The sequence below is a fragment of the Martes martes genome (genome assembly GCF_963455335.1).
Source record: "Martes martes genome assembly, chromosome: 16".
Taxonomy (NCBI): domain Eukaryota; kingdom Metazoa; phylum Chordata; class Mammalia; order Carnivora; family Mustelidae; genus Martes; species Martes martes.
The window spans coordinates 31,402,478-31,414,933 of record NC_137904.1 but is presented as its reverse complement, the minus strand read 5'-3'; the positions used below and the strand labels follow the sequence as shown (position 1 = coordinate 31,414,933).

Sequence of the window (12,456 nt, the reverse complement as noted above, 5' to 3'; positions counted from 1 at the left end):
CAGAGAGGCAGGCAGAGAGAGAGAGAGGAGGAAGCAGGCTCCCTGCTGAGCAGAGAGCCCAATGTGAGCAGAGAGCCCGATTCGGGGCTCGGTCCCAGAGCCCTGGGATCATGACCTGAGCTGAAGGCAGAGACTTTAACCCACTGAGCCACCCAGGTGCCTCTTAAACCAGACTTTAAAGAATTTTTCTTGAAGGCTTGCTTTCTCAGGATGGTAGAGGATTCTAGGTATAGGTAAAGATAGAGCTTTGGAAAAACTGTTTTACTTTTTTCTCTATTTTCCCTTTATATTATATCATTGGCCAAAAATGACTGTGTTAGCTTTAGAAAGTTAGCATCCCATATTATGGATGGCACCTTGCTAGTTGTTTGTATCTTCAACAAATATTTAAGGCAGAAAATGTTAAATGGAAGAATAGATTATTGTCTTGTATGGTACATTCAAACACTGCACATGTTTAGAATTCTCAGAATAACCATGCTGTGATCTTTCATTGTAGGTCATGTGAAACTAACAGACTTTGGACTATGCAAAGAATCTATTCACGATGGAACAGTCACACACACATTTTGTGGAACAATAGAATACATGTGAGCTGCATGTTGCAAGAAATATAACTGATTTGGGGGGGTGATAGCTAACTTTTACCTGGTTTATGTAGGACCATTTGGCTCCGTATATTGTTTTTAAACTTCTAATTCAGATGATATGCAAATGGGTGAATTTTTTAGGCGTATTATTTTTCTCATTGTAGGGCCCCTGAAATCTTGATGAGAAGTGGCCACAATCGTGCTGTGGATTGGTGGAGTTTGGGAGCATTAATGTATGACATGCTGACTGGAGCAGTAGGTGCACAGTTAAAAGCTGCATGTATTATGGTCTGTGCTGAGTAGTTATTAAATCATTATGGCAAGAGACCTTTCCTGTGCTTTTTAAAAATGTTGCTGATGGAGTTATTAAAAAAAAATAAAAATTAACACTAATATGCTTTATTGGTAGTAGTATGGGCCCTGTACTTTTAAAAACATTTTTGTTTAAATGATCTGTCATGTCAGTCCTGTGAAATAGGTATAAAATAGATACTGCCCTTATTTTATAAAAGGAGAAAGTAAAGCATAAAATCACAGGGCTCACCTATTACCACACAAAGTTAATAGTGGAAACCCAGTTTCTTCTGAGATGTTACTATTTCTTCTGTCTCATTGCTTAAAAACTATAGATCTTTAGCAGTCAGCCCATATCACAGCATACATTTCTGATCTTCATGCATAGCTGACTAATTCAGGAAATGGATGATTTTATTTTTTTATATGCTAATTTTTCTCACTCTCTTCTACTCATAGCCCCCATTCACTGGGGAGAACAGAAAGAAAACAATTGACAAAATCCTCAAATGTAAACTCAATTTGCCTCCCTACCTCACACAAGAAGCCAGAGATCTGCTTAAAAAGGTAGGACACAAGGGACACCTGGGTGGCTCAGTCGGTTAAGTGTCTGCCTTTGGCTTGGGTCATGATCTTGGGGTCCTGGGATCAAGCACTGTGTCAGGCTCCCTGCTCAGCAGGAGTCTGCTTCTTCCTCTCCCTCTCTGTACTCTGTCTCTCTCAAATAAATAGATAAATAAATAAATAAATCTTTAAAAAAAAAAAAAAAGGTAGGACATGAAATGGTAACCCTCAACTACTGGAATTTAAATAGAATTGAACATACATTTTATTTTATTTTATTTTTTTAAGATTTATTTATTTATTTGACAGATCACAAGTAGGCAGAGAGGCAGGCAGAGAAGGAGGGGGAAGCAAGCTCCCTGCTGAACAGAGAGCCCGATGTGGGGCTCGATCCCAGGACCCTGGGATCATGACCTGACCCGAAGGCAGAGGTTTAACCCACTGAGCCACCCAGGCACCCCTGAACATACATTTTAAATAAAGAATCATATATATATATATAGGTATATATATGTATTATAAAAATAAAAAAACCTACAGTTTTTGTAGGTAAAGTATACATTTTTTGAAGATTTTCTTTCCTTGGGGTACCTGGGTGGCTCAGCTCAGGTCATGATCCCAGGTCCTGGAATTGAGCCCTGCGTTGGGCTGCCTGCTCAGCAAGGAGTCTGCTTCTTCCTCTCCCTCTGCCCCTGCCCCTCCCTTACACCCTACCCACTCCCTGCCACTTGTGTCTGCTTTCTCTCTCTGTTCTCTCGCCTTAAATAAATAAATACTTTTTTAAAAAGTATTTTTCCCTTTTTATTCCCAAGCAATATTTAGTTATAATTAATAAAGCCAATTTTTTTCAAAATAGAGAAGCAGTATAGACAAGCAAATTCTCTAAATAAAAAATAATCAATTTGACCAAGGTTTATCAATGTTTTGTTTTGTTTTCCCTCCTTAAAGCTGCTGAAAAGAAATGCTGCTTCTCGACTTGGAGCTGGTCCTGGGGATGCTGGAGAAGTTCAAGTAGGGATTGGCCTTTTTGGTGATTTGAGGGGAAGATAGTGCTAATTTTATGTATTTGTGAGGGTTGTGTGTAGTTGTTTAAAGTATAGCTTATTTTGGGGGGCACCTGGGTGGCTCAGTTGATTAAGCATCCAACTCTTGGTTTAGGCTCAGGTCATGATCTCAGGGTCTTGGGATCAAATCCTGTTTTGGGCTCCAAGCTCAGCGTGGAGTCTGCTTGAGAGATTCATTCTCTCTCTCTCTCTCTCTCCCTCTCCCTATCCCTCTGTCCCTCCCCCCACTTGTGTGCATGTTTTCTCTCTCTCAAATAAATAAATAAAATCTAAAAAACAAGTATAGCTTATTTTGCGATTGTAACTTCAAACAGACAGTTAATTTGTCAGTCCGGTGAAGTCTATTCGCCTTGACTTTTCTTCCTGTTCTTTTTTTCTAGGCTCATCCATTCTTCAGGCATATTAACTGGGAAGAATTGCTGGCTCGGAAGGTGGAGCCCCCCTTTAAACCTCTGTTGGTATGTATACATGAAAGCATATACTTTGAAGGACCTGGTACTTTTTTAGAATAAAATCCCAGGGGCACCTGAGTGGCTCAGTCGTTAAGCTGTCTGCCTTTGGCTCAGGTCATGATTGCAGGGTCCTGGGATCAGGCCCTGCATCTGGCTCCCAGCTCCATGGGAAGCCTGCTTCTCCCTCTCCCACGCCCCCTGCTGGTGTTCCCTGTCTCGCTGTCTCTTTGTCTGTCAAATAAATTAAAAAATCTTTAAAAAAAAAATAAATAAAATTTTAGAGCATTCAAAAACATCATGTTTATATTAACCATTCAGGAAATTTTGGTTTATGTTCTTCTCAGACTCTATTCTGTATAGTCTTTTCAAGGACTATTGCCATCAGCAATTGATGAGTATATTAACTATTTTTAAGTTGGTTGCCTAAGACAATTAAATATTTCAAGTAGTTAGAACTTTTTTGCTTTGTTTACTTGATTCAACCATATTTTATTTTTATGGGGTATAACTGCTTACTCTTTTTTTTTTTTAAGTTTTTTTAAAGTAATCTCTACATCCCACATGGGGCTCTAACTCATGACCCCGAGATCAAGAGTCACATGTTTGAGGTACCTGGATGGCTCAGTAAGCATATGCCTACAGTGCAGGTCATGATCCCATGGTCCTGGGATTAAGCCCTGAGTCTGGCTCCCTACTCAGTGGGGAGCCAGCTTCTACCTCTGCCCCCTGCTCGCGCTCTCTCTCTTTCTCTCGCAAGTAAATACATAAAATCTTTAAAAAAAAAAAAAAAAAGTCACATGTTCTGACTGAGCCAGCCAGGTGCCCCTATTTTCTTTTTCTTTTCTTTTTTTTTTTTTTTTTAAGATTTTATTTATTTATTTGACAGAGAGAGCATTCACACGCCAAGCAGAGGCAGCAGCAGGCTCTCTGCTGAGCAGGGAGCCGGATCTGGGGCTCAGTCCCAGGACCCTGGGATGATGACCTGAGCTGAAGGCAAATATTTAACTGACTGAGCCCCCCAGGTGCCCCTTATATTTTATTTCTAAATAAAGTTTTGTTGACATATAATAATATGTAAGTTTCAGGTATACAGCATAGTGATTTAACAGTTATATACATAACAATGCTCACCAGGTTAAGTGTGGTTACCCTCTGATTCAACCCTATTTTGAATTTGATTTTCTGGGAATTTCCTTCAAAATACAGCATATGTGTGTATTAGTTTGCTAGGCCTGCTGTAATAAAGTACCACCAACTAGGTGGCTTACACAGCAGAAGTTTATTATATTACAGTTCTGGAGACTGGATGCCAAGATAATGTATTGACACACTTGGCTCATTATGAAGGCTGTGAGAGCCTTCCTTTCCACTCTGTGCCTCTCTCCTAGCTTCTGCTGGTTTGCTAGCGATCTTTGGCCTTCTCAACTTTGGCCATGCTAAGCTTGGAGCCCATAGGAGACATCACCCGATCTCTACCTTTATGTTTTCATTCTCCTTTTGTGCAGATCTGTGTCCAGATTTTCCCATTTTATCAGGACTGAATTAGGATCTTCCCTACTCCAAAATGGCCTCATCTTAACTAATTTCATCTGCAGTGACCCTCATTCAAATTAGGTTCCATTCTGAGGTATTTGGGTTAGAACTTCAACATATGAATGTCGATGACAAACTCAAACCATCACAATATATTTATGAGTAAATGAGTTAGTGTGTTAGTTCTTGTCTTTCTTCCACCTCAGAATTTGAGAAAATATAGTTTCTTTTTCTCTTTCTTGGGGTGAAGGTGGAGGAGGAGGAGGATAATGATGATGATAATTTGGTTCTGGAGCACAAGGTGACTTGCTTTAAAATTTTCATATATATAACTATAAAGGAGGATAATTAACCCTTATGTACCAACTGTCCAGCTTCTCAGGTCATCTTGTTTAAACTTAAACAGAACTGCTAGTTATCATCACAACTAAAAAGCTGACAACTTCCCCAATTTCTTTTGTTTTCTTTTCCTCCCTATTGGTTTGTTCTAATAAGGATTCAGTCAAGGTCTGTACAGTTTGGTTATTGTATCTCTTAGGTCACTTTCCATCTGTAGATACCCCCATCTCGATTCTTCTCCTGAGTACTTACTGAAGAAACTGGACCGTTTATCCTATTGGGTTTCGAACTTTGATTTTGTGATTTTAATTCATAGTGTCATTGATCATACTCATCTCTTTGCTATATTTCCAAAAACTAGTATTTAGATTTAGATACTTAATCTGATTATTTATTTGACGGAGAGAGATCACAAGTAGGCAGGCAGGCAGAGAGAGTGGGGAAGCAGGCTCCCCGGTGAGCAGAGATCCCGATGCAGGGCTTGATTCCAGGGCCCCGAGATCATGACCTGAGCCGAAGGCAGAGGCTTAACCCACTGAGCCACCCAGGCGCCCTGAGATTAAACTTTCGATGTTGTATATTTTGGTCAGGAGGCATAATGTGTGTGTGTGTGTGTGTGTGTGTGTGTATTTTTTTTTTTTTTTCTTCATTGATCATTGCCAACATCAGTGATTCTTAGCTGTGGTCAGTTTGGTAAGGTTTGGAGACAAGTTGTCACTTTTTGGGGAGGGGATGTTACCGGTTTGCAGTGAGTCGAGGCCAGAGATGCTGCTAAACATCCTCCTTTATGAAGGACAGGGCTCTGCAACAGTTATCAAGCCCAAAATGTCAGTAGTGCTGAGATTCAGAAACTCTAGCCTAGTTTCAGGATTTCATTAGGGGTTTGTAAAATGTCTTATTCTAATACTATTATTGATTCCTCATTAGTGAATTTTTCCTTAAAGAGACATTGTTCATACAGGAAAGGCAGGATAAATGTTTCTTTCCCAGTTTTCAAAATAATCAATTAGTTCTTTAACATCTTCCAAAATTGACCAATGAATTCTGTGATTCTTTTTAAGTATAATTATGAGCTTTAATATATTTGTGTTTTAATCCGCTGCAGTTAATTTTTACTGATGCTTAGTTTGTATCATCTTTTGACACTGGGTGCTTCTTCATGTTGGTTCCTTAGCTCTTTTGACATGACCACAAAGTCTGATATTATGCCAGAAAGAAGGAAATAAACAGATGTGGTAGTTACATTTAGGTGATGTTTTTCATAAGAAAATGTACTCATGCAGAGTAGAACATCATTTTTGCTCCTTGAGAATGTAGTAGGATGAACTAAGCTATAGGAAGAAATTTTCGAGCATTTTACAAATATGTTTTGTGTTAAAACTCTACCTCAGTGGTTTCTCAGGTTTATTATAAACCTGCAGTGGCCCGCTGAGCAAATTATCTCTGATAGGGAATTTAGCCAGTGGACTAGGCACACTGAAATTTTGTAAGTGGGGAAGATTGATATTCAAAAAAAATTTTTTTTGACATTCAGATTTAAAAAAAAAAAATGATGAGTGTGTACTAAAATCACTTTGATATATGCTTAAAAATTGAAGATGTAATTTGACCTTTGAAACTTTCCACCTGGGGCCACCTGGGTGGTTCAGTTGGTTAAGCATCTGCTTTAGGTTCAGGTCATGACCTTGGGCTCCTGGGATTGAGCCCTTACTTTGGGCTCCCTGCTCAGTGGGGAGTCTGCTTCTCCCTTTCCCCCTGCCCATCCCCACCATTTGTGCTCTCTCTAGCGCTCTCTCGCTCTCTCTCTCTCTTTTTTTTTAAGATTTTATTTATTTTTGACAGAGACTTAGTGAGAGGGGAACACAAACGGGGGAAGTGGGAGAGGGAGAACAGGCTTCCCGTGGAGCAAGGAGCCCGATGCGGGGCTCGATTGCAGGACCCTGGGATCATGACCCGAGCCAAAGGCAGGTGCCTAATGACTGAGCCACACAGGCACCCTCTCTCTCTCTCTCTTTCAAATAAATAAATAAAATCTTTAAAAAGAAACTTTTTACCTGTGTTTATTCTTCAGTCTGTTCCTACTAAAACTGTTCTGACATTTTATTACAGTCAAGCCCTCTGAAGAGTTTTAACTAGAGCCTTCTCTAATGCAAGTCATGCATTTGATTGATATGTATAATATAGCCTATTCATTGTTTTCTAATTTTGTTTTTCACAAAGCAATCCGAAGAGGATGTGAGTCAGTTTGATTCAAAGTTTACACGTCAGACACCTGTTGACAGCCCAGATGACTCAACTCTCAGTGAAAGTGCCAACCAGGTCTTTCTGGTAAGTGAAAGAATTTCCGTGTAGCCATGAAAAATTTAAGTATTAGGATGGACCCTTTTCAATAAGAAAATTCAGTTTGTTTGCTTTGCAGTTGATATAGATAATCTTAGATGCTATTTTTTATTAACTTGGGTTTTTTAAGTTTTCTGACTTTGCTAAGTTAGAAAATTAATTCCCATAATCCAGTGTTCCATTTCAGCATTTAGAGTAGGACTGTATGGTTCTTTGGAGTATATGATTCCCTTTTTACATGGGCTGCTGACTTAAAATGATGTTTGCCTCAGTATCTCTATTGGAAGTCACACCGTTGTAACAGTAGAAGAAATCACTGTAACTATTCTATTCTTGGAAAAGTTAGAGATTTTTGGTACATTTCATGCAACTTTGTAGGAGATTTTTAACCTGTTAATTGTGGATATTTGACATCAAAATATATTGGTTTATATGTAATAGGAAATAAACTAATTCTCATTGTAGAAGTATTTGTATTGATTTGTACCTTGTCTCCTCAGAAAAGCAAAGCTTTTAGATTTTTTTTTAGATTTTTGAGGGCTTTTAGATTTTGATCAACAAAAACCTCATTTTATACCATTTATTTTGTTACATAAAGTGAATCTCTTTATTTTTTATTTATTTATTTTTAAGAGTTTTTATTTGACAGAGAGAGAGTGCACAAGCAGGCAGAATATAGAGGCAGTGGGAGAAGCAGGCTCCCTGCTGAGCAAGGAGCACTATATGGGGCTCGATCCCAGGACCCTGGGATCATGACCTGAGCTGAAGGCAGTCGCTTAAACAACTGAGCCACCCAGGCACCCCTCTTTAAAAACTAATAAGAAGGGGCACCTGGGTGAGTCAGTGGGTTAAGCCTCTGCCTTCGGCTCAGGTCATGATCTCAGGGTCCTGGGATCGAGCCCCGCATAGGCTCTCTGCTCAGCAGGGAGCCTGCTTCCCCCTCTCTTTCTGCCTCTCTGCCTACTTATGGTATCTCTCATATAAATAAATAAAATCTTTAAAAAAAAAAAAACTAATAAGAAACAGTAACACCTCACTTATCTGGAGATTGTGGTCAGAGCAACTTCAGTTCAATAATTATTTAAATTCCTATCACAGAATTAAAGGAAACTTAAAGATGATTAAGGCACAGACTGGTCCTCTTGGTAGTTAAACTATGTGGGGAAATGGTTTCTGAAGTCTACATACACTTGTCACAAAGCATGTGTGCTACAGAATTGCACCTCAGTCTTTAGGACATCACCCAGAGGCTTATTGAGTCTTTTTACTATAACTCAAAATGCCTATTCATAGGTGACTAGAATAATAATTAGAAGGGAAGTTTAGGTGGAGGACTGATTGTTAAAGGGATAAACATTGACAGCAAGAGAAATGACAACTGGTGGTTTGATAGCAAGATCCAAGAAAGAACTAAAGCTAACAAAACTGCATAATTGCCTATTATAATTGAGGGTTTTCACAATGCTGACCCTTATACATCAAGAAAATACCAAATCTAAAAAAAAGAAAAAAAAATACCAAATCTATCCAATCATTGGTATTAAGTCAGTGAGACCATACATGCCAACTTAGAGAATTCTATTTTTACTTTGGCCTAATAATGAGAAACTGTTTGGGGTGTGATAATCTTAGTTGCTCATGTGCATGTGGCTAGAAACAGAATTTTCTTTGCATTCATCTTGGTATTTAATAGCTTAATTTGGAGCCTACATTTTCCTATTTTGTTTTACTCCTTTCAACAAAGTGGAATACTGTTTACTGGCATATGGGACTCAATAGAATTCTGCCTTCCTGAGGTCCATGCCTCAAGAAATGGCTGGAAAGAAGCTAACAGGTGTGAAATGAGATTGGGGAGATGGGAGGAAACAGAGTGCTGATTTTAGGTGTGCACTGTTATTTTGGTGTGTCAGAGACTGAAACCACATTTTCTTGATACATATGACAAAATGCCATTCTGGAGTCAACAATTACTATCTTTTAGGGTTTTACATATGTGGCTCCATCTGTACTTGAAAGTGTGAAAGAAAAATTTTCCTTTGAACCAAAAATCCGATCACCTCGAAGATTTATTGGCAGCCCACGAACACCTGTCAGGTATTCAGACTTTGTTATTCTCACCTCTTTTTTTTGTTTGTTTGTTTTTAACCTGGAGGAGAATGCTTTAAGAAATTTATGCCAGGTTATATAAAAGAAAGATCTGTCGTATTCTCTTCGGTTGACATAAGCACAGCATCTACATTTGTATTGTATGCTATGTAGTTTACCTTCCCTCCTGTGAAAATAAGCTGCTGCACTGGCAAATGTCTTCCTTACCCATTCATTCAACGTTTATTGTATACTAGGGACTGTGTTGCATGTTGGGGATACATAATTAACACAAGAATTGTCCTTGTCCTAACGCTTACAGTTTAGTGAGAAGAGAGTCGAAATAACCAAAGGAGGAAATATAGGAATTATGTAATCATATGAAGTAGTATATGAAGAAAAATTTCTTCTATATGAAGAAAAATAAAGAGTGTGGTGGTGGCAAAGAATAACAGGGGGGCTCCTATTCATGGTGGTCAGAGAAAGGCCTCCCTGGTGAAGTAACATCTATGAATGAAGAGAAAAAGCCACCCATACAAAAAATAGAAGTATAGGATGTTACAGGTAGAGCAACAACCATGCAAAAGCCAGAAGGGAGGAAAAACTTGGTCTTGGAAATGAAAGGTCAGTGTTCCTGACATGTGGTTAGTGATGAAGAGAAAGGTTTGGAGAAGTATTTTATCTTAAATACAATGGGAAACTGTTTTAAGTGGGGAGTAAAATGATTTAAAAAAAAAGTTATCACTGAGGGTTTTACATAGGCAGGTATAGAGGTAAATAGACCAGTTAGGGAACTCTAGCAATTAGTCTAGGGGAATGATGGCCTTTGTAGTAACTCACACAAAAATAAAAGTAAATAAAAATAAATATCACATTACCCCACTTCCTTGAAATTTAAGGGAAATACTTCTTGTTGAGATAATCCTTGAGATAAATGAATGATAGCTCTTCCTTGTCTTAAAGCCCGGTCAAATTTTCTCCTGGGGATTTCTGGGGAAGAGGTGCTTCAGCCAGCACGGCAAATCCTCAGACGCCTGTGGAATATCCAATGGAAACAAGTGGAGTAGAGCAGATGGATGTGACGATGAGTGGGGAAGCTTCAGCACCACTTCCAATACGACAGCCGAACTCCGGGCCATACAAAAAACAGGCCTTTCCCATGATCTCGAAACGACCAGAGCACCTACGTATGAATCTATGACAGAGCAACGATTTTAATGAATTTAAGGCAAAAAAGGTGGGGAAAGGATGTGTGAGCATCCTGTAAGGTGAAAAAGGAAGACTCAAAATGACAGTCTCAAAGAGTTAGTGTCATTACATTGAACACTTTGGACAGAGGAAGAATAAACATGGATTTTAAAAAATCAATCAATGGTGCAAAAAAAAAAACTTAAGCAAAATAGTATTGTGGAACTCTTAGGCACATCAATTAATTGATTCCTAGCGACATCTTCTCAACCTTATCAAGGATTTTGATGTTGATGGCTCGAACTGACAGTATTAAGGGTAGGATGTTGCTTCTGAATCACTGTTGAGTTCTGATTGTGTCGAAGAAGGGTTATCCTTTCATTAGGCAAAGTATGAAATTGCCTGTAATACTTGCAACTAAGGACAAATTAGCATGCAAGCTTGTTCAAACTTTTTCCAGCAACATGGAATCAAAGACAAAAGAAACTTAACAATTGATGTTTTACGTGCAAACAACCTGAATCTTTTTTTTATATAAATATATATTTTTCAAATAGATTTTTGATTCAGCTCATTATGGAAAACATCCCAACTTTAAAATGCAAAATTATTGGTTGGTGTGAAGAAAGCCAGACAACTTCTGTTTCTTCTCTTGGTGAAATAATAAAAATGCAAATGAATCATTGTTAACCACAGCTGTGGCTCGTTTGAGGGATTGGGGTGGACTTGGGGTTTATTTTCAGTAACCCAGCTGCAATACCTGTCTGTAATACTAGAAAAAAAATTATTTAATCATTTCTACTTGCAGTACTGCTATGTGCTAAGCTTAACTGGAAGCTTTGGAATGGGCATAAATTGTATGTCCTACATTTCATCCTTGTCCTGGGCCTGCATTGCACTGGAAAAATGTCGCCACCTGTTCTTATACCAGTATTTGGTTCAAGACGCCAAATGTTTTCAGCCCATGGCTGAAGAAGGATGGAAAAGAGTCGGGATAAAATGCATACTGAGGGCAGTAAAGTGAGGGAGAGAGGGAAATCCAGGGGAAGAGGGTGTTGTCATGTTCCACTCTCTGTGTCTAATCTCTTTACAGCAAATTGGTAAGATTTTAAGTTTTACTTTTAACTGTTTTTGCTGTCTACCTTCCTTAGGTTTTTTTTTCCTCAACAGTTTTAAAAGGAAAAAAGTATTTTTCTTTCTCCTATACTGGGGCTACATTTTTTGATTGTAAAAATATTTGATGGCCTTTTGATGAATGTCTTCCACAGTGAATAAGAAAACTTAGTGGCTTAATTTAGGAAACATGTTAACAAGACACTATGTTTTTGAAATTGTAACAAAATCTACATAAGTGATATACAGGTACAAAGAATAAAAATAAAGGTAACTTTACCTTTCTTAAATACTTCCTGCCTTAAAGAGAGCATTTCCATGACTTTAGCTGGTGAAAGGGTTTAATATCTGCAGAGCTTTATAAAAATACATTTCAGCACATACTGGTATAATAGATGATCATGCAGTTGCAGTCAAGTCTTAACGTCTCTTTTTGTTTTTTATAATGTCTTCAGTCTGAGTGTGCAAAGTCAATTTGTAATATTTTGCAACCCTACAGTTTTTTTAAATAGATGCTGCTTGCTATGTTCTTCAAACCTTTTTGAGCCATAGGATCCAAGCCATAAGATTCTTTATGCATGTTGAATTCAGTCAGAAAAGAGCAAAGCTTTGCTTATTTAAATGGCAATTCAAGTGAGATGAGATGAAATCCTATGACATTAGGCAGAATAGAACCATGAAGGAGGATTGGAAATACACCTTTTCAATTGTGGCAATAAATGAAAGAATTGGTTACAGTTCATCTTTGGACAGACAGCCTTTTTTTTTTTTTTTTAATCACTTCCTCTAGACCCCCTCCTCCCTTTATGCAGCAGCCTACTGATAACTTTATAACTGTAGCTAGTAAATTAGAAGCTACAGTAATGACAAGGGCAGAAATTGCACTTGGAGTAC

The 12,456-nt window shown here is 38.3% G+C and overlaps 1 protein-coding gene across 2 annotated transcripts in view; it reads left to right on the top strand.

Annotated features, from left to right (window-relative positions):
- The window catches only part of RPS6KB1 (ribosomal protein S6 kinase B1), a 35,949-nt gene extending 24,094 nt beyond the window's left edge, over positions 1 to 11,855 (top strand). For both annotated transcript variants that reach the window (XM_080825715.1, XM_080825716.1), the window contains exons 8-15: positions 500 to 590; positions 755 to 845; positions 1,344 to 1,451; positions 2,397 to 2,459; positions 2,893 to 2,970; positions 7,057 to 7,164; positions 9,158 to 9,270; positions 10,225 to 11,855. In XM_080825715.1, coding sequence (XP_080681841.1) covers positions 500 to 590; positions 755 to 845; positions 1,344 to 1,451; positions 2,397 to 2,459; positions 2,893 to 2,970; positions 7,057 to 7,164; positions 9,158 to 9,270; positions 10,225 to 10,462 — 890 coding nt within the window. In that variant the 3' untranslated portion in view covers positions 10,463 to 11,855. The remainder of the gene's footprint in view (positions 1 to 499; positions 591 to 754; positions 846 to 1,343; positions 1,452 to 2,396; positions 2,460 to 2,892; positions 2,971 to 7,056; positions 7,165 to 9,157; positions 9,271 to 10,224) is intronic.
- The last annotated feature ends 601 nt before the right edge of the window (positions 11,856 to 12,456 follow it).